Here is a 23,163-nt window from a genome sequence, read left to right on the forward strand (position 1 = left end):
AATGAACGAAGTCTAAGGTTCTAAAATCTGTGGCCGAGGTTGACATCAACCAATTTTCTCCAAAATTGGCGTCCTTACAGATAGGCTTATGTACAGTCAGGCGTGTAAGTTTGATGCAAATCGCCCGAAAAAAAAAATTCTTAAAAATTTTTCAATTAAACTAATAATATTTGTTTAATATATACTATTGTGATAGCAAAGAGTCATAGCTATGATTTCAGTCGACACTATTGGTAATCAATTTTGACCATTTTGGCATAATTTTCACAACTACAATATTTTTTTTCTCCCTTCCTATTTATGCTACGATGCTGAAACTTTGACCAGATGAAACATTTTTCATATAGAACTTTTCAAAAAAGTTAGATTGAAATCTAACGAGTTTTCATTTGTTGCATTTTTAGGGCAAATTGGAATCTGACTCCCCCTTAAGAACCGCCAGTCCGTCGAGATCCGGTTCAGCAACGAAAGGTTCGACAAAAAGAGCCATCTCGCAACATTGGGAACCAGTTCTACAGGAGTCAAAACATAAGATGACCGAAAGAATAACCAAAGACTTAAAAGATTAGTGGGAAAGACAAAGAAGGAAAGGGGGGTGAACAAAACATAGGGAAGAGTAAACTAACTAGCACAATTAGTGAAGCCGGAGCACAAGACCACAATAGGACATTACTGTCCCATGGAGCATAACACCCTGGCAGCCATCTGCCAAGCTGCCCCCTCAACGATAACAGGCTGGAAAGTGGGTACTTACTGGATGACCAACTATTAATCTTCCATATTTAACAAATAATGTAAAATATCAGGCAAGCAGACTGCATTCTTGGGGGATTTATTGAAACAAGGTAAACTTAATCTGTCTTTAAGTGGAAAAAAATTTACAAACTTCACATGGTAAAATACTTGCATCCATAACAATCAAATTCCCTGGGCAGCAGTATACTTTCAAGTACATTAACAAGTGTTGCAAGCTTCAGAACTAATTCTAGATTAATTTGTACACAAATTCACTGCCCTAAGGTTCAATTTAAATAAACCATGGTAGTTTTAGCCAATAAGTTAGTTACATTTCAGAACTACTGTAATGGGATTAAAAGAACACCACTGAAGTGTAGTTTGTGGACTAGATCAGGTGTGCCATCAAACTGTTCCTTTAGGCCCGACTAATTTTATATCCACGGAATGTTTAGACTACCATTTAACTGCAGAAATTTACAGCCCAGTATACATCAACCATGCTACTATTGGATGTTATTAAAAACTCATTTGTTTACTTTCTGCATGTTCAAGTCTGGTCAAGCAAGCAAGGATGAATGTTTAGACCTTTAACATTGTTTTACATTTTATCAAATCAACAGTACTCTATAGTGTCAAATTTAAGCCCTGCAAATACCCAGCACTGGCAAATATAATTCTAGACCAGCCATTATGTTCCAATAATTCAAACCAGCAATAAAGATCTGGTCAAAGACTAGCACAAGCATATTTACAAGAACTATCCATTCCACCATTAATTTATCAATGTTCACTTTGGTACAGTACATATATAAAACAAGTTCCTGTTTACTCAACATCACCATTCACAAATGTTTTCAAAAAGATAAAATGTACAAGCTAAAAATGGCTGATTATATGAATTTGAAATTATTACTATGGAAATCAGATCTAAGCCTATTTAGAAGTATATTTCAACAATCGTGGCTTAAACGGAATGACACCAATATATATATAAAAATATCACTCAGGGGAGGGTTGGGGGGCCATTTGGGATATACCTAAAACAACTTTTAAGTATTTACATCAAATCATTCTGCTTCTAAAGTCGCTTTAATATGTTCCGTATTCTCTACCACAACCTGTGCTTTTGTCCAAAGATTAGACATTTTATATGCCTAGAGAAAAAAAAAAGGCAATTACAGTATTTACCGAATTCTTTCATAGCCATCAAGCTACTTCACTGACAATTATCCCCAATGTCACATTAACTGCTATCACAGGAAGGTCATCCATAATGTATTTAACATCTATGGCCAAATTAGTCACTACTCGATTCAGAACCACCTTCGTTTGCCTAGACTGACTGATAGGCCCCAGAGCGACGACGACGACCAACCAAGTATGCAATTAATACAATGACAACAAGGCCAGCAAGAGCACATCCAACAGCAATCGGAACAATGTCTGAAGTTTTGTCAGCAGCACAGTGAACAGCTGAAAAGTTACAAACATTGTATTATAAGAACCAAGATTTATTAACTTAAAACCAAATCACAAAGCTGTAATTAAGTTTGTGTGATCATAAGTATGTTATGGTTTAAGCAGTAATTGTAGGATGACAGGAAGCCCAACCTGTGGCCAGGATATAGAACAAAAGGCACAAATTTATACTAGAAGAAATTTAAACTAACGGAAGGTACCTGTACTAATTTTTTTCCAACAAGACTAGATTACTTCAGGACCATCAGTAGTCTAAATATTGTACCATGTACTCTGGCACTAGAGTTCACAGCAATAGTAATGTAGTTTAAATTTTGAGGATTGGTAACCAATTTAGGCTCACTTTCTGAATGTTAATGAAAATTACCAATTTAAATAACCAGTAAACATATCTTTACTATGCACATAAAGTTGCCACACTGCTTTTTCAACTAAAAACAAAATGAAGGTTTGATGAAGTGGGTTTTCAAGAGATTGTATAATACTTACAAGCAACGAAGTCTGGCTCATTTTGAATTTCGTTGAAAGCTTCAATATGGATTTGACTGAATGATGAGGACAATGGCAAGTCGTATTCTTCTTTCTCCACAGTACCAGTTACATTTGAGGTAGAGATTGTAGAGTGACAGTTTAAGCTGAAGTTAACTGCTACATCGAAGGGATTTAGACTAGAGTAGATCACCAAATCCATCATCTTTCCTACAATAAAGACTTGCATTTAGATACAATTTAGGGAATACAAGCCGTTTTAATGATTTACTTCAAGTAAATACTTAACCATTTAAAAATTTTACAAATTAGTAAAGTTTAAATAGTTTCCTAAACTTGAACATTAAGTTTAACACCTCAATACCTACCAAATATGCCAAACAAATCTTCCAAAATTAAGAGCAAGATCTAGTATTAAAGCATATCAGTTAAGTTTTTTTTTTGCCACATTTTATGCACAGTCATTTAATTTTGCTTTGGTTCTAGACATTAATCCATTTTAAAAAGTCAGTTTCAAATACATTTTCTAGCTAGTAATAGGAAGTGGAAAATGTAAACAAACATTCACAATGTTTAGAGCAAATGTGCAACAAGCTTTTTAAAAAGTGCTTTTCAGCATGTATACAATTCATGAAATTTGTTACATTAATATTCTTTCAACAAAGTCACAGCAAAACAATTCAGTTATACATTTAATCTCTTCTACTTGCCAGCAATTGCAGAGTCAGAGAAGGTCTTGTTGTTCAAGTAAAGAGAAGCCGTGAAAGAAGAAATTGACCAATTATCATTTGACTTGCTGAAGGTAAAGGTAGTGCTAGAAGTCTCTTCTTCGGTCCAGGAGATAGTGATTGACTGGGTGCCATCAGCTCCGTTGCAAGTACCACTTGCTTTACCACCATGTTCAGGAACCTTCACTTTTGCCACTTTAGTTTCCTGTGAAGATGTCAAGATGCCAATACAAGTTATTAATTGTACAAATAGCTGCAAATTCAGCATACAGGCTTTTAAATGCAATGTACCCAAAAGGAGCATTAATCAAATTACATACTGTAATATAGTTTCAAACCTGGTAATGTATGAATTACTTTTGTATAGCCAAGATTCGGATATTTCTAACAAACGTGCCCTAACAAGTTTACCCTTTCATGTATCTTTCAGTTTTTTTCTTTCCTTCGTTTTCTCTTACGATCCCTTATTCCAATTACTATCCCCTTATTGGGCGATTATAAATAGGAGCCGCCTCATATGGGCTATAGGCTTTCTGCAGTTACCCTTGTTCTTTTTACGTATTACTATAGGTTTCATTTTACCTTTTTGTACCTTTTGCCTTTCTTTTCCTCTTAAGATTTTCTTCTCACCTCTCTTATGTATTGCCTTTAACTCTTTCCCTCATCACAATCTACTCTAGAATCGTCCAGGACAGACCGAAACATCGTCATCCCTTCACTTTCTAGTGTGGGGTTTTATCAACATTTCAGCCATGTTATCGTGACTATCATTTGGATATTTGGTTTCATTACCAGTATATTTTGAGATGCGCAATAGAGAAAAATGGACCTCTTGGCAACAAAGTGCTTGTAATATTCTATTTCAGAAGATTCTAGTTACACTATTACCAATATTTTAAATATTACAGTCTTATCTCCCATTTCAAATTGGTGCCTAAACTTAGTTGGAACAGCTTAAAATTGGGTGCGATGCGGGTGGCACACCGAGTCATTTTACCCAAAAGGATCTGGATACAAGGTCAAATGGCTCAGTGCACAACCCTGCAGCACAGTTAGACAGTTACCCACGAGTGCACACCCACCTGCACTTTAGTATACAGTATACCCATTCCAGTCTTCACCTTAATTTGTGTTAGTTTATTTTGGTTTCAAGTTTTTAGATTGAAAGTTAGATTTTTTTAAAACTAGTTCCATATTATAACATAGAATTTTAACATTTTGATTTTGGATGTAGCATGCATCTTTCAGTATATTCACATGTGGATGCATTGTGTGTTTTTGGTCAGGAAAATTTAACACTTGCAGCAACAGTTATTGGATCCATAATTAACCAAGGATGTCTGGCAGACTTTTGCCTCAAAGTTAAATGTTAAAATTCCATTTATTAAATTATTGATACTAGTTTTAAAATGCACACCTTTAGATTGCAAACAATTTAATAAAAAACGTAGCATGGAAATAAAGGTGAACACATTTTAGTGCAGATGCACTCCCAGGAAATGCTCTGTCAACCTTGGGGTTTAATTACCCAAATGTAGTTACAGAATGAGAGCTATGCTCATGGTGTCCCATCTACCCAGCATTGTCATACAACTGACATTACTGACCGTTTCGACTTACACCTTCTCGTCCAATTTGTTCCAACTGTCTACGACTTTGTTAAAGTGAATGCTCTCTTCAGCAGCTTTAGTTACTTAAAGTTATGACCTTGTTATGTTCCTGGCCTAGTGCTTCCCTATCAATTTTATCAAGTCCTGTTACTATTTTGTATGCAGTGATCATATTTACTTTTAGTTGGGGCACATTTAATGCTTAACCTCTCCTTGCAGGTCTTCAGTTCTGTGAACCACTTAGTGGCATATCTGCACCTTTTCTAGTTTGTTGGTGTTTAAGATATGGGTACCATACAACTATATTCCAGCTTTGGTCTAACAGACTTAATTTCACGAGTACAGTATTTTGCCATCCATGTATTTAAAAACAATTCTGAAGTTAAAAAGTGTAGCATAGGCTCCTTGCACAATGTTTTTTTTTTTTTGGTTCTCAGGTGTCATGTGTGAGGCCAGGCAAAGTTTAGGAAGGGACGGAAAGGGGGGCCTCCAGCTCCTTCACTCATTAAAAGCATTGTATTTCCAGTAGCGACACCTGCCTGTATTTACGGTAAGTGAACACTGGGTTCTACATTTAGATTATTTCAAGTTGTAATGAGCAAATGTTTGTTAAAGTAAATAGCAACACTAGGCATTTTGCTACAAAATGCCTAAAAATGCCAAGCATTTTGCTACAAGATAATAGGATAGTCATTTATCTGCAAGATTAAACTTCTTAAAGCAAGCAGTTTAGCATCTTTATGCAAGGAATTATGAAATACTTATGGATTGTTATAACCTCAAATTCATTTGCTATGATATTTACATTTGCAACCAACTTTAAAATTTTTAGAAACTAGACTAGTCTAAAGTCTACTGCAGTCCAGTCACTTGACTTTTACATTTACAAAGCAAGGCAATTTAAGTAGAAATTGACGATTACTGAAGCAGTTAAATTTAAATACCATTACCATAATTTTGGAACTATTAGCTTCAATTTGGCAAATTTGAGCAACGTTACAAAAGCCAACAAAAGTATACTTACATTCTTTGCAGTAAGATAGTTTATAGTGAAAGAAATTTCACCTTCCACCATTACACAGGTTAGATTACCATCCTTCACTGTATACTTGGAATCTGGGACTGGTGTAGTTGGACTTTCCGTAGTTGTAGGAGGCTCTTCAGTTGTGGTAGGAGCAGCTTCAGATGACGTGGATGGGGGTTCAGTGGTTGGTATGGCTTCTGTAGTGGTTTCAGTAGTATCTGTTGTAACTGAAGTTTCAGGAGTTGTGGTCGTGGTCGTAGTCGTGGTGGCAGTGGTGGGGGTGGTGATGGTGGCTGCCGAGGTGGAGGAGGTAGTGTTCATATTTGAAGGGTCTGTAGTTGCTTCGGAGTTTTGACCCATAACCATCGACCCTGAAATTTCAAGCAATTGGTAAGCCACACGATCACTAGTTAATGACATTTTAAACTATGTTCAGTACAATCCACCACAATTAGTCATTAAAAAACAGCAATTTACCAGTCTGGGTATTCTGTATCATTGCTATGAAGACACTAAAGCAACTTTTATACAGCTTTAGATGTAACATTAAAGTTCTGCTCTATAGAATACAAATTATCCATGACCTAACCAATTGCAATTTAACTAAATGCAATTATGAAGTACACAAGCATGATAAAAACCTGAATTTTGGTACATTATCAGTTCCAAATTTAACACTCCCCATATCATGACACAGGACTAGAAAAATTGGCGATTATCTCTTGACATTTGGATCCAACAATAAAATATTTTTATATAAAATAAAATTTTTATCCAATCTACTTTAGGATAGATTCAAAATGCACGCCATTATATTCCTGTTCTCCCAATAGGCCCACAGGCACCTCAGCATAGGCACTCATGGTTGACCTACTCTGACACCACGAGTGATTGCACCGCTCTCCCCGTGCATGCAAGACGGTTTTCGGCATTTATACCCGTGCATTTTCAAACTATTGCACACATTGCTGTGCATTTTATTGCGAATAATTTTATACCAAAATGAAAGATGTAACAAACTATTAGCAAATTGAAAATTTCAAGTGTTTTTTGGGTGTACCGGGTGTGGCTATGGGTGTACTCTAACAGGTTACACTAGGGAGATTTTGAGCATTGCTGGTGGGGCGCGACCATAATTGGGAATGTATATGCCTATGTCCGTGTAGGGGATTTTATTGCGATCACGGCGATACCAAAATGAACGATGTAGGACAAGTGTGGAGTTGACAAACCTGAAAAAAACATTTCAGCGCTGTTTGGAGCACACGGCTACCAATCTATAGCTTGTTTTATTTAGTGCCGGTCTCATGCTTTGCTGACATTTTACACATGTTCTAAAATTCTATTGCAAACGCATTGATACCAAATTGAAACGTGTAAATCAAAAATTAAGGTAAATGCTGAAAAGAGTACACTTCCGTGTCGCTGCACGATCACCCCGAAACGCCAAGCGCACAAGGGCAATATTTTACGCTTGACTGCCTGGAGTGCGAAAGTGTTAAGAAATGGCAAGCCAAGTTGTGCAATAAGCATGCATTGCAGAAAGTGCATTTTGGTAAAGAAAAAGCCATAATATGGAGTACACTATTGTGAGCTATATCAAACACTTGATAACTATGGGTGGTACAGTGGAGTAGTAAGCAACCAGGAGTTATGTACTTTGTTGCAGGCATGAGTTGGTTTTTTTTTCCTCATTTATTACATTTTTGTACGGCGACATGCTGCATCCGTAAATAACTACGGATGTGCAGTATGGATGCAGTGGTGCATCCACAATAACAATTTGTTAAAATTCAAGTTTATCCAATCTTTATGGGACTGGTTTTAAAATGTGCACCAACATCTTTCCATTTTCTGTGCTGGCCTAAATGAAATTAACTGTGCAAGTATTTTGCACTCACATTAATTGCAAGTTTAATAGGTGTGTATGTTGCATGTACGAGTGTTTAGTAGTGCATTAGGTGGTAGTGGGCGAGCGCAGCCGAAACCTGCGGTCAGCAGTACTCCAAGCCGCCCTTTTTCTGGCTTGTAAGAGTACCCACTCTTGTCAGGCCAGTGGAGTGGTTTAGAAGTTAAGCAAGAGCCTTGCAGAGACCAGTAAGATTCTCCGGCAATCACCAACCTGGCGAGTGTCCAGCTGGTCATCCACCCACTGATGGAATATTCATTCCAGAGTCAAGAGGCAAGATTACAGTAATGTATAGTCTATTTGAAGTCTTAATGGTTGAGTGGAGTCAACCAGTTTATTCTTATTAATTCATGGATAAGTAAGGTTTGCAAAGTGTTCAGTAGTGCTGAACTAGTATTAAATTTCTGCAAATGGAAATACTTTTGGGGCATTAAAATCAAAGTGTAGAATAACAATTAGTTTTGTTAATTTCTTTTAAATGAGAATCTCAAGACAAGGTTATCAGTGTTACGGATCTCTAGGAGTAGATAGAAAACCGTGTTACATTTAGTAAAAGTAATGACTGGTGCTTCCCATCTCACTGTTCAGTAGTTTTGAAAAAGTTTAAGAACTGACAGGATGGTGGCAGTAAAGTCAAACATCTATAGACACTACTATACTCTTCTACTTCTCAGGCCACCACCTCCAATTTTCTGTTGGCTCCTGGACAAGTTCCCATCAGCATCCATACCCGCTTGATGGGGTTCTGGAATTCTACTCCAAGCCCGGCCCGAGGCCAGGCTCTACTTCGAGTTTGGTCCACCAGGCTGTTGCTTGGAGCGGCCCGCAGGACCACATACCCACCACAGCCCGGCTCATCCGGAACTTGGAAAACAATCCAGTTCTCTCTTTAAGATGTCCACAGTTGTTCCGGCAATATTTCTTAGTCACTGGGAGAAAGTTTAACAACCACGAACCTCTGATGTTTATACAGAGTTCTGTGCCTATGGCACCTCTGCTCTTCACTGGTTCAATCTTGCATTTTCTTCCATATTGTTCACTCCAGTACGATGTTATTTTACCATGTAGATTTGGGACCTGGCCCTCCAGTATTTTCCATGTGTATGTTATTTGGTATCTCTCGTCTCCTTTCAAGAGTACATTTGGAGAGCTTTGAGACTATCCCAATAATTTAGGCGTTTTATCTTTATGCGTGCCGTACATGTTCTGCGTTTCCCTCTATTTCGGCAATCTCTCTTGCTCTGAAGGGGGAAGCGAGTACTAGAGACGGGATAACACAAGTGACTTTAGTACAACCATTGTGATGGGATCCCTGGATTTGAAAGTTCTCGTAATCCTTCCGATCATTTTTCTGGCTGATGCGATATTTGCTTGGTTATGCTCCCTAAATGTTAGATCCCACTGCCGACAGCATCCATGTTTTCTGAACCTTTTCCACTCTTCCCCATTTTACTTCTCACATCAAAGTTTGCTGACCTTACCTCCTGGCAAGGTCAGCAAAGTGACCTCCAGATCATCTAGGCGACTATTCCTTTGCAAACAATCTTAATGCTACATCTTTCAAGTTTTTATTGCACACGATGGGGGTGCAGACTTTAAACGCCGATGAACTCGTTAGGTGTGCAAGACACTTTCCTGGGTAGGTTGAATCAGTTGGGAACAGGACCGCACGAAACTACCACGAGAGTGCAAGACCCGGGCTTGTCATAACATCCGGGAGCACGGAGACGTCGTTATCCCCCAAAGCACAAAACTGGCGCATCAAATGTTTAGACACCCCACGTAACATACAACTTACTGGCCAGCCCACCGTAACCCAGAGACTAATGAACACAAAATCCCGTAAAACCCTGACCAAGCAAGATAATGCTGTGAAATCTTAAAATTATATGCAAGAAATTAATATGATCATGCAAGTTACAAGAACCCCACCCCTGCTGCATAAAAAAGTATGATAAGAGGTACCCAGCAGAGCGCTCTAGAAAAACTAGGTTTTGATAGCTCTAGTATAAACAGATTGTCACACGATTAACTATTGTAAACGAGATGGTCAGGTGCAAAAATTAAGCGATAAAGTTCTATATACTGTACTTAAGAATATATGTAAAATAAAAGATTTTATACTTTACCATGAATTTGCCTTTCCCTTTAATACTACTGTAATCTCTCGACTGCTTAAATTTACGATGTTCCTCGTTAGTCCACGACTGCCAAGCAGCCCCTGACCTGAAGGTCACTAACACCACTGAACCGCATTAATCAAGACATTTCACGACTAGAATGACAGGTCAGCCTCACTGCAAAAACCTGACCCCCCCCCATGACTGACTAATACTCCAAGTTGTTTTCCAACGTCTACTACCTTATCGATGTGATCTAGAACCTTTGGTAAACTCCCTGTACCTCCGAATCTGTCAGTGAAGCATCCCTCATTGAGGATTTCCAGACAACCTGCTAAACAGATCAGTGAACAACCAATAATGCAGCTGTACACCCCTAAAAGCTATGAAGAGGAATGAGAACCAACCAAGGGAGCTGGTCGGCCGAGCGGACAGCACACTGGACTTGTGATCCTGTGGTCCCGGGTTCGATCCCGGGCGCCAGCGAGAAACGATGGGCAGAGTTTCTTTCACCCTATGCCCCTGTTACCTAGCAGTAAATAGGTACCTGGGAGTTAGTCAGCTGTCACGGGCTGCTTCCTGGGGGTGGAGGCCTGGTCAAGGACCGGGCCGCGGGGACACTAAAAAAAGCCCCAAAATCAACAAGATAACCGTCTATAGATTTCAGAGCACATACTGTACGCCTAACAGTTTTGCCAAGACTAACAGGACTAATTGTAAACATGAAACATGTTGACTAGGCTGTAACGAAATTTCAAATGTGATCTGGAGGTCACTTTGCTGACCTTACCAGGTTCCCATTGTAAGTCCTGTGTGTACTTTCACTGGGAATTACATTGAGAAGATTTAAACTGGCATTACAGAGACAGCACAAGAATTGAGGTGATGAGCAAGAACACATTGGTCTGTGCGTTCACGGGTAACACTTTGCCGATTTCTGGGTTTGGCACCGGGATTTTGGATTATATGCATATATTATTGCGGACATTTTGATACTGTACCAGAATGACAATGAAAATCGAGGTGAGAAACTTTAAAGAGTAAGCACATTTGTAAGTGGGTGTGCCAATGTGTAACAGTGCAAGGTGCAATGCACATGGGTAACACTTTGCAGGCTTTTGGCTTTATTGTGGGTCAGGCACCAGGCTTTAGGGCCTTGTATGCAGACATCCCTGTAGGGAAGTCTATTATGAACAAATCTACAATGAAAGATGTAGCACGAGAACTTAAGCGTTAGAACTGAAAAGAGTACGCATTTCAGTGTTGCCGTGTGCTCACGGGAAGCGCTTTGGCCACCTTTGGGTAGTATGGTGACATGCACGCCCGGAACAATTGTTAAAGAGGTTGGTACAGGTACACTTGTGCTTAGGAGGCCTCTATATTGTTTATAACCAGGTTCAGTTATTTCTAGGTACCCATTTAATCCCTCCCTACTCAGGACTAACAATTTCAAGACAAGTGCTCTAGCACTCATGGTTTAGTTTTAATTATTTGGCTATGGAACTTTATAACAACCTACATTCAAGTTCATCCAACCAATTCCTAATGGTTATGAACGATAGGAATCAGTGTTCGAAACTTTATGTGTAACAGTAGTACAGTACTGGTATTATCAGTAGCCAGTCCAATCAAACATTAAAATTGGTAACTAAACCTCTGCAAATAATCTATGCACTGTAGCCTAGTTTAATTTAGCTTGTACCACTAAACCAGCAAGTCTAAACTTTATCCAACATGCATTTATGTTGGAGTAAATGGGCTAAATTACCAATTTAGTTTAGCATTAAATTTAATCCATTAGTAGTAGAATCCATGTACCATAATATTAAACCACAAAATTTAAAGTATATAAGATGGCCAAGCCAGTTTAGTAATTATAAAGTTGCCAGGCAGGGAAGACTACCATCACTGGTTATTCTGAAAGGAGGCAAATATCAATATAAATGCCAATACAAGCAAGGTGTAGTAGATTCAACAAGGATGCTATCAAGGGACAAACTACTTAGGGATGTACAATTAAATGTCAACGATTTATAATTTAGAGAAGCAGCAGTAAGAGCCACTAGGAGGATTTTAACATTCACTTTGTACTTGCAAGGAAACAGGTTTGAGCAAGAAAATGTAGGTAGACCAATGCATCTGACCAGATCAATCGAGCAAGGAAACAAGGGAAAGGTTTTTTTAAAATACTGTAATAGGGAAAGTATAGCCCTTCATGTAGGTCGGTGTCAATCTCATAATAGGAACATGGGATAGTGCCAATGTAAACAGTCTTCGAAATGAACCACCCTCAGAAAAAGGAAGGTGGCAAGGGAGAACTGGTCTCCTAGCAGTGGTCAAAGCACAGCATAAGCAGGAGGGAAGCGTTGCAGGGACAAACTCGGGGCAGCGAACACGCAAAGGACACCAAAGCCGAGGAATAACCTAACATGGTGCTGAGCATCAAAGATTTACAAGGGTTGAAGTAGAGGTAAAGGAATGTACAGAAACCATTACACTTTTAGAGTGCATCCATCGGCTCCCATTACATCTGGAATAAGGCCAAGTTAAAGCCCCTCCCCCTTTGTTTTATGTTTCCACTTTTGTTCTGGTAATTAGACATGTTGGGATAAATATTTACTATTCAAGAGTTGTGTATGGCACCTTTGATTTTCAACTGGTCCTAGGCATTTCCTATCCTATCTCTGCAGAATACTGTACCAGTAAAGATCTATATGTACAATCTTATTTTTGTATACAAACTTTACATTATCCTTTATATCCTTGTGAATTGCATTAAAGAATGCAATTCAATTAGTCTTACCAACTTTATATAAATAGGCAACCAACACCATTATTTACAAATACAATATTGTACTGTATACACCATGGCTGGGAACCCAGCAAAACTACAGACTTAAATTTACTAGAGATGAGAAACGGCCAATTTTGAATATGACTAGGTGGGTTGGATTAAAGGACCCCAAAGCCATGAGGGCACTACGAGAGTCAACTACCACCACAAAGGAGGAGTGACAATGAGAAAGCAGGAGACGAAGAGCAGAGAGAATAGCATAAAGTTCTGCTGTAAAGATGCTAGCCTCTTGAGGAAGGCAAGTTTGGTCAGGAAAAACAATAGCCCACACTGTCAGCAGACTTGGACCCATTGGTGAAGATGGAAACTTAGTGGTGCCAATACTAAACCTGCTGCTATTTTCACTTCAACTTTAGTGTTCCAGCCTCAAATGACCAAATGGTAATATGCGAGATTTGAGGTAGCAGTACTAGGCAGAGTCAATTCTAGGACGTTTTTGGATTAATCCTCCTCATCATAATGACGGCTTTTTTATTCAAAGCTTCATTTTTGCATAATCCATCGAGGTTTTGCTTCTGTTTAGAATTTGCAATTTATGCTAAATTTAGTTACAACCCAGCAATTAAGAATGCAAAATTACTGAACTTTTTTCCCCACAACTTGGTATTAGAAGCCAAAATTGTCCGAGACAATGCATCACCAACCTAGACTAGCCCATGTCTAATACCATCCTAGATAATTTTACATAGGGTACACATTTAAAGTTGACCAACTTAAAAGGCAGACACCAAGGTTGAAAAGTGTATAGTTCTGTAGGTCGTTCAAAGATCTACTAAAATAAATTTGGATTTGTCAAAGTAATTTCTGGGCAATACACCTCCCAGTTCATGGTTCTAAAATGCTAAATTATTTAAAATCAAGTACTGTATCCCCATATCTTTACCCAGAAACTTTTACCATAAATCTCCATTGGTTAACCCAGGTCTTAAGTTCATCCATTAAGGTTTTACTAATGTTTACACCCTTTAATATATTTTCCATTAAAAAAGTGCCCAATACAATTTACTGCCTCAAGTGCCATGTTATTGGCTTTATTTACCAAATTCTATACAAACAATATACAGTGGAATCCCAGTTACGAGTGACCCTGTTTAAGAGTTTTTCGGGATACGAGCCCGAGTTGGTAAAAAAAAAATTTGCATCGGGGCAAGAGCATTACTCGACATGTGTACGGGCCGACCTAGCACGTGGTGGCACAGCGATCGCACCTCAGTTTACCAGTGCCTCGTGCCCGTAACGATCCTGCCTGAATTCACAAGGCTTTACAGTTTGGCAGATTTTTGGTCACTATAGCATAAAAATTATATACATCACCATGGGTCCCAAGAAAGCCAGTGGTAAGGTTCAAGGCAAGAAATTGCATGCAAGGACAACAGGAAAAGGATCATTTGGAAGTATGAAAATAGTTCTCTTGTTTAACTAGCTAGTCAGTACAAATCTTCAGGGGAGGAAGAGGCAGAGAATGTCCCTTCCTCATTAAGAAAATGTGTGCAGTATGGAAGGACTGCAAAGTTTTGCTGAAAAGAATTGTCCAGATCAAGCTGTAATAGGCCATTGCATTGATCTTTTTTAATGACAAAGATGCCTCACTACACAAGTGTTGCAAAGGGAAAAACCAATCTGCAATGGAATGTTTCTTTGTCAAAAAATCATGCAGTGAGCTACAACCAGGACCTAGTGGTATGCAGGCAAAATGTGCTAGAGTGCACTCGAGAAATCTCAGCCTTGTTATAATGGAAGGGGACTCCCACTCCAAACAGTAACCTCTCCTCCACCCCCCCCCCCTCCTAACCATCTTCCATACACCAACAGGAGTCATCAGCAAGGGTAAGTAATAACACTTTTGTAGTGTAGATTTGGATGAAGGTTATAAAAAAAACAAATAGTTTTTGGGTAGTTGGGATCGAATCTACTCATTTCCTATTATTTATGGGGAAATTTGCTTCCGTTTACGAGTTTTCAGGTTGCGAGCTGTCTTCAGGAACGGATTAAACTCAAACTGAGGTATCCCTGTAAATGCTACACATTACCTTTCTTGAAAACAAGCTAGTCACTAGATACCTTGAGGTTACCTTTAGGTGCTTCCGGGGCTTAGTCCCCCCGCGGCCCGGTCGTCGACCAGGCCTCCTGGGATTAGGATTAGCTAGGATTAATCCCTGGCATAAGGGATCATTTCTCTTGTACACATTCTAGTTATTTTACCCCATTCTATAATAAACTCAAAATTTACTCATGGCCACTGTACAGTGGCCATCAGAAGTATGCACTGCCTTATACTTCTTGGTGAGGGTTGGTGGAATGTCTCGGCAAAGTCAACACTGAGGAAGTACAGTATTACAATTTCCAATGCAAGAAAAACTGGCAACTGAATCAAACAGTCTGGTCACCATGAAAATTTAATAAATTTTCATATTCATTTGAGTACACTTCCTGTTACAGCAAAGGGAGGGCCTTTATCACATCTTCCTGGGAAGACATACTAATGTTTCAGCAATTGTGTCACTGGAGAAGTGCCCAACAGACCACTGGAACATTAACAGTGCAGTTACAAACTAAGATTTCTACAAGATTCAGAGCAGAAGTTGTTAAACACGTGGGGCAAAATTTTACTGAATCGACCATACAAGTCAAATACTCATACTCTACCCAAGAAAAACAAGCAACACTTAAGTGGGCCAGCCAGAGGCTTAGGGCCTGTGCATTAATATCCTGGGGGGGGGGGGGGAGGAAGTCATCTGTGCCCCCCCCCCCCTCCAGAATTGCACCAATACCTCATTTACTCTCCTACACTTAACAAGTCTTTGATGGTCCGCTTCCTTTAGAGCAGTGATCTGAACAAGGGTTTGGTCTTGCATCACCCACTAAAATGCAATCATGTCAACATTTACTGCACTGAAACATGACAAGGTGCCCAAGAGACGCATCAACCGAATGCCTGGGGTGCAATTTAGCATCCCAGCCTAGACTAGCGAGGTATAGCACATCTTTTATGTACCCAACACACACTTTGGGTCACCAATCTTTCACCCACAAGACAAACAAAAATGCCTTTAGCAGAGCAGCACATGCTTTTGACAAGTACTGTAACCTAAATTGGGCACAAGATTAAGATAAAGACCCAAGATCATTCTTTAGGCACATTAGAAAATTCAACATACTATCTGCCTTGTTCCATTAACCATATTCCTTATCAGATTTTATGCAATATTAGCAATCACCCAAGTAGTTACAGGATGAGATTTGTAGTTGTGGCACCTCCCTCCACAACCCCCTTATTTTGTTGCAAACAGTAGTCGAGGGTTGGAAGTGAATATCTTTGGCAGCTTTTTAGTTTATATCCAAAACTTTTTTCCTATAGTTCCAGGTCTAATTCAGTTTTGCACATAATCATATCCCCTCTAGTTCTGGCATTTAATGTTAATGCCCAGCTACTAAGCCCTTTTCTTTTAAGTCTGGAAGCCAACACCAATAATGCCTGGACATTCTAATTTTAAAGCATTAAACTGCACTCTACAATCTTCCATAATTTTTAATATACTTTTCTAAACTAGGCCATTCTATTGCCAATTTTCCCACCCGCATATCTTACAAGGAATTCCTTATAAGGAATCTTTAGATTCAGACCACTCAAATTTTTTCAACTTAAAGAACACCCAGTACCACAAGTTGGTCAATTTTCTAGTCTCATTAAGCAGTATTTAACTGCTAAAAAGGCATTTTAACAAGCTTTTCCACAATAACTATGGGGGATGAGAAGGTGAGAAAAAAATTAATCGCCTCCAGCAAAGCCATGCAAATCCTTTATGCTTCATCACACGAAGGCCCTTTAGTAGTAATCTTTTATGCTAGCCATAAACAGGAAAAATGCAAAATGGGTACATTAACCTATAGGAAATTAGAATCTGAAAAATGTCTAGCACATTTTTGCTAGGCAGCAATATGTAGAAAAAAAATGCCCAACAGTAAATCAGTATCCAAGTTACAGCTGCTATGGGTTGCTTCCTGGGGGTGTGTAACAAAAGAGGCCTGGTCGAGAACCGGGCAGCAGGGACACAGTGTACTCAAGCCCTGTAATCAAGATGACAACCTCAAGATATCACCTTTACACAAGGAGCTTGTGTATCGACACTGCTAATGTGAGTAGCATATGCAGCAACATCACATAGCCTATTCCAACAATTGCTTACAGAAAAATAGTTTAATTACCAACTAATGATTGGCAATGATTAATGATTACCAACATTGGTGATAAAGTTTGGCAAATTTAGAAAAATTTATTCATGATTAGTAACCTATTCCAATAGCATTTTGGCCAAGTTTGTGATGTACTTGGTAGCATCAGGTTGTGTGGCGACTATGCTGTACTCCACTTGCTGGTTTTCAGACTACCATGCCCAATAGAACGTCAAGGGTTCAAAACAGAGCACACTTTAATAGCTATAAAAGCAGAAACTGCTATAATACAAAGTACTGTAGTGGCCATATTTTCAAGTAACATTGGCAAATGCCAATTTTACATTTCATGAATGTTAGTGACCGCTCTAGCAAACTATAAAACATTTAAACTAAAACCAATTTTAAATGCACACAACCCTTTTCATTCAGGAGAGTGCTGTGGGAATTAAGATTTTATGTCATTGAATCATTCATTGACAACCAAAGTGATTTCAAATTCTACAGATTTTTCTAGTATTCAGAAAGCATTTTAACAAGGTTATTGACAAAATGCCCCCCCCCCCCTGAAATGCTTTTTGCAGTCTAGGTGTTAAATTACTATGGTATTCACTGGACTCAAGGTGGCAAATTAATTTAAGTACTGTATACTGTATATAAAAAAATTCGTCATTGGCCCGTCAAAACCTTTCCTGCAACAAAAGATCCCAGGGATTTAGACATTACCAGTTCACCCATACAGTATGTGTTTATAATTTAAGCAATTTATACCAGTTTAGGAATTTTGTAATCCTAAATGCACAATTTGCACCATTTTGGCAAAGATCAGATTAGGGCACTACGTGGCATAGAAATCTATGCACTACCTTTACCAAACATACAATGCAAAGGGATTTATTTCCAAAGAACCAAATACAACTTTGGATTTTAGTCATTTTATTTATGGTTAATACCAAGTTCCTTCTTGCAGGATTTTAAAAGTTAATCAACAGGGTATAATGGAGGGGCCAAAGTAGAAAAACTAATAAAGAACATTTTGGTACTGAAGAAAAGTTTGGCAGACATTTGGCCATTACACCATTAACCAAATTAATAGGTTTAGCCATTACTTTATACCAAATGGTTTTTATTTCCATAATGTTTGACATCTACTCTTTTCCAGTTAGAGCTGCCCTTACGCATTACATGTGGTAACCCCTAAATGGGCTATTGTTTTGCAAAAGCCATTTTCTACTAAAGTAATGTGCAAAGGAAAGTCATTTCTAGAGCTTTGAGTCACTTTAGTATTAATTACCACCCAATTAGGCATACTTGAGGCTTCAAGAAGACCTGGACAAGCTGCAGGAATGGTTGAACAAATGGCTGTTAGAGTTTAATCCAAGCAAATGTAATGAAGATAGGGGTAGGAAGCAGGAGACTGGATACAAGGTATCATTTGGGAGATGAAATACTTCAAGAGTCAGAGAGAGAGACCTGGGGGTTGATATCACACCAGACCTGTCCCCTGAAGCTCATATCAAGAGGATAACAGCAGCAGCATATGCCAGGTTGGCTAACATAAGAACGGCCTTTAGAAACTTGTGTAAGGAATCTTTCAGAACGTTATATACCACACATGTCAGACCAATCCTGGAGTATGCGGCACCAGCATGGAGTCCATATCTAGTCAAGCACAAGACTAAAATGGAAAAGGTTCAAAGGTTTGCCACCAGACTAGTACCCGAGCTGAGAGGTATGAGCTACGAGGAGAGACTACGGGAATTAAACCTCACTTCGTTGGAAGACAGAAGAGTTAAGGGGGGGACATTATCACCACATTCAAGATACAAGGGAATCGACAGGGTTGATAAAGACAGGCTGTTTAACACAAGGGGCACACGCACTAGGGAACACAGGTGGAAACCGAGTGCCCAAATGAGCCAGAGATATTAGAAAACTTTTTTTTAGTGTCAGTGGTTGACAAATGGAATGCATTAGGAAGTGATGTGGTGGAGGCTGACTCCATATACAGTTTCAAGTGTAGATATGATAGAGCCCAATAGGCTCAGGAACTTTTACACCTGTTGATCGACAGTTAAGAGGCGGGACCAAAGAGCCAGAGCTCAACCCCCGCAAGCACAACTAGGCGAGTACTAGTATGCTAGCTAATCAAGTCCTAGTCATGTTTGTCAAAATCCTCCAAGTCATGTTATTGTTTGAAGGTTGAGGTAGACTGCTGCACAAGTAAACAGCAATTATGCAAGATCAGCTCCAATAAGCTAGAGGTAACCGATCAGTTCAGTCGACTACCATTGAAGCCAGAAGATTGGTTTAATTAACAGTTCTCAGCATACTGGCACAGTAGAATTTACCAAGACCTAAATTTACAAGTATCTCGGCATCTGATTATGGTCAAGATTTATCACTAGTATACCATAAAATATCAATACAGTATCAACAAAACTACACCCAATTTCCCCATACACGGGCTCCTAATATTGCCATTTTCCATTTACATTTACTTACAGGCATTCCTCTAGTTCAATTTTTAACTAGAGCAAGAACTAGTTAAAACCAAATAACTGGTCTAGGCTTTTAACTTAGTCAATTCACATGTTCAGAATGGTCATTTGCTAGGGAAATTCTAAGCATTTAAAGCTAGCATATACAGAATTTGCAATTGCTATTTGCACTAAACCATCGTACTGCAGTACAGTAATACGAAACTAGTTTGAACCAACCATTTGTACCAAGAGGTTTGACAAATTCCTCCAATGCCACTAAAGCATTGTCTTTATGAAGTTAACTTTAGTAACTTTCTAGCTAATTGTAAAGTCAGCACACCTGTAAACTAGCAAGAGCTCAAAGGATAAAATGCAAAAAGTTGCACCAATTTGGACCAAGGAGGTTTATCTAATAATATTCCTTAAATAGGCATGGTGTAATTCTTCCAATTTACACATTTACAAACAGCAACCATTAAGTGAAAGTTGCCTTTATGGAAAGCCCAGTTTCTAGAAATTATTGCTGGTTTAGTTGGTGAACACTTACTCTACTGGGGTACTGCCTCTTTCAGACAGTTCAATCCCCCAACCATCCAAGCAGTTAGCCAATATTCCTTTCATCCATCCTATCCCAAACAATTATCTAATCCATTATAGTCAAAATGCTAGTCATTACTACAGCACCATCTTGGCAGGCCATTTCATACTTTAACCCCCATTCTTTACTCCAGGTGGTAAAACGTGTACACACGAGTTTTGTAGGCAAAACCTATAAATTCTTATATAGTAAAGTTTATCTGTAGTCATTGTAGGCTCTACATTGTTCTGGCAAAATTATCCCCCCCCCCTCCCTCTAAGTTACTGAATTTAGAGAATTAAAATGTTACACTATGGACAAAGCCCAGTCACTGACAAGTACATGCTGTCCATTAACTAGTGCACTATATGCATGCAACATCCATCCAGTGGGTCAGCAAGTACAAAATGCAAAATTGGCATGGTATTTGGGTCTCATTCATTTAGTAAAGTTACAATCTGAAACTTCACTATTGTAAGTAGTCTTAACAGGAGCACATTACACCAAGCAATTTAGACAAGCGGCAAACCAGTTACATTAACTTCACTTAGTTCCTAGGATTACAGCAATGCAAGGTACGAGACATTGTCAAATCTGCTTTGGCAGGTAGTGCAAACTGAAGTGTTTAGGAATGGCCAGGTTATGTTTTGGGGCTTAACACTCCCACAGCCAGGTCCTTGACCAAGACCTTTTTTGTTACACATACCCAGGAAGCAGCCCATAGCAGCTGTAACTTGCAGGTACCAATTTACCACTAGGTAACAGGGTCATCAGGGTGAACTGACCATTTGTTTCCCCCTCCACCGGGGAAGGAACCCAGAACCTTGGTATTAATGATCCGGAGCACTGTCCACACATCAGGCCCTGGCCAAACCTAGCAGTAGTGACTAGATATCTGCCAAAAAGTGGACAACTGATGCATGGCTTCCTGCATAGTAATATGGTAGATTGAATTATGGTAGTTATTCAATCTGTTCAAATGCAATACAGAATGGTAATGAACCCTTTACTCCAAGTTATACCACCGACTAGTTAATATGGGGAGAGATCTACACATTGGCCTTGCTCCAGATACAAGCACATCTTTTCATTGCAGTGAATAATTAACCTCCCTACTTTGGTCACATTAAGGCAAGGCATCTATTTTGTCTTAAGAGAAGCCCCAGTTATAAGTACTAATAGCAAAATTTTTCTTCCAGTTGCATGGCACACTATACTGAGGAAGCACCAATTAATTTTCCTCAAGGCATTATGCTTTAAGTACAAGATCATGGATGGGAAGGAAGGGATAGTATTTGGAGAGGGGTGACTATCCCCATGATGCACGAGTGCTGTTATTTCATTAACTGAAGATTGTTGCTACAGATTTTGAAGCCATTGATGGATGGTTGTTCGATCAAGCCTAAAGATGGAGGATATCAAATGCAGGGGTTCAAGTGGGAGAAAAGCCATTCTGCTACAGGTTTCACCAATTCACTTTCATACCTTTGATAATTTGCAATTAATTATTGTACAAGTGTATACAAGGACACTTATGTTTACTGTAACTAGGTTACTTTATAGTTGATTATAGCTAGTTTTAAGATTTCAGGGCCCAATGCGAGCCTCTGACCACTAATCACCCTCAGGATAGTAGAGAGCAGGAACACACTGGTAAAAGTTAAATTACTCCTAGTAATACTGGTATAGTCACCAGGAATAGTTTGGAATCATTAGTCAAAGTTTCGTAGATGTGTTAGGTGCGGAGCATAAATATACTTTCTACACGGCATAGAAAAAAAATATTCAAAACTAGCAGAAACTTTAAAAAATAATTGATCAAAGTGGGAGTGAAGAGCCCCGAGAATTAAGAGAAAATTAAAAACAAAGTTTACATTAATTATTAATAATGTTTACAGGTGTTAACATATGGAGTGACTAGTCATCAAGACGGCCATGATGACCACCTGGGCGACCCGGCTGCCCCCGGGGGCACCTCTAACCCCCCCCCCCCCCACCCCCCATATATATTCCTCACCCTTCCAGAACTTGCGTCAAGCAACGGACGCAACCCCCCCCCCCCCCTACTACAACATACACCAACACAACGTAGTAAACATGTAACCCAAAACACACCCGCATTGGTTTACATTAAGTGGGCGTAAACTACGTATCACATGACCCAGCTGCCACCTACACCCACTAAACACCACCACGACCTAACCTAACCTTCCCCACCTATCATTACCCTCACCTGAGACGACCAGCAGGACGACCACCAGCACCCCCGAGGTGAAGTGTAGAGCCATGGCGGTGTGGTATAAGATATCCCGTCAGCGTTTATAACCACTCACAAGACAATCCCCCGAGCGAGTGAGTGTCCAGTGCGGCCCGCACCTCCCGCCTGCCCTTCCTCCTCCCCCCTCCTGGCTCTTCCCTCCGTCGTCCGCACCCCCGCGCCGCCACCATCCCTTATTCCTCTCTTTCTCCTCCTTCCTCTACATTCCTCTCCCTTCTCACCCGCGGGAGGCGTGGGGTAAATGACGCTATTTGATTCTGTTGGTTATACAAGGGGTTATGGAGGCGCATTGGGGAGTTTTGGGGATGATTAATTGGGGAGTGGAAGAGCCGATCAGCTGACTGTCTCCTCTTCCTCCCCCTACCCCGGGACCCAACACGAGCGGCTAGTTTAAATTGTCGTTCGCAGTTTGGGAATGACTATTATGTATATATATACATTTTCCAATATATGTACGTTATAAAAAGCCGCACTGCTCGTGTGGTACGTAAGACTAGCACGATTGATACTGAATTCAAGTTCAAGTATGTTTATTGAGACAAGAATTATGCCCGAAACGCTTTGCGTAATAGTGGCTTTAGGCATTGTATGTACTAGCTATACCTATAAGTCAAACAATCCTTGTAAATATTTATTGTATGTATGTACCTTACCTAAATAAAATTGTATTGTATTGTGTATTGTATAGAAAAAAATAGATC

At 39.4% G+C, this 23,163-nt stretch overlaps 1 protein-coding gene across 1 annotated transcript; it reads right to left on the reverse strand.

The window, feature by feature from the left end:
• Window positions 1-848: 848 nt before the first annotated feature.
• On the reverse strand, window positions 849-22,596 carry LOC123757606 (lysosome-associated membrane glycoprotein 1). Its single transcript, XM_045741415.2, has 5 exons — window positions 22,418-22,596; window positions 6,069-6,439; window positions 3,417-3,639; window positions 2,707-2,916; window positions 849-2,211 (listed from the first exon to the last, which is right to left on the reverse strand). Exons 1-5 carry the CDS (start codon window positions 22,470-22,472, stop codon window positions 2,072-2,074), a joined length of 999 nt encoding a protein of 332 aa, XP_045597371.2. The 5' UTR covers window positions 22,473-22,596; the 3' UTR covers window positions 849-2,071.
• Window positions 22,597-23,163: the final 567 nt, after the last annotated feature.

Source organism: Procambarus clarkii, chromosome 19 (genome assembly GCF_040958095.1).
Source record: "Procambarus clarkii isolate CNS0578487 chromosome 19, FALCON_Pclarkii_2.0, whole genome shotgun sequence".
Taxonomy (NCBI): Eukaryota; Metazoa; Arthropoda; class Malacostraca; order Decapoda; family Cambaridae; genus Procambarus; species Procambarus clarkii.

What these genes read in the sequence shown, in the direction of transcription:
- LOC123757606 (XM_045741415.2), bottom strand. Translation starts at nt 22,472, where the DNA reads ATGGCTCTACACTTCACCTCGGGGGTGCTGGTGGTCGTCCTGCTGGTC. An exon ending in CGTCCTGCTGGTCGTCTCAG is followed by an intron (nt 6,440 to 22,417) that starts GTGAGGGTAATG and finishes TTGAAATTTCAG; the next exon opens with GGTCGATGGTTATGGGTCAA. An exon ending in CTCTGACTCTGCAATTGCTG is followed by an intron (nt 2,917 to 3,416) that starts GCAAGTAGAAGA and finishes TCTTTATTGTAG; the next exon opens with GAAAGATGATGGATTTGGTG.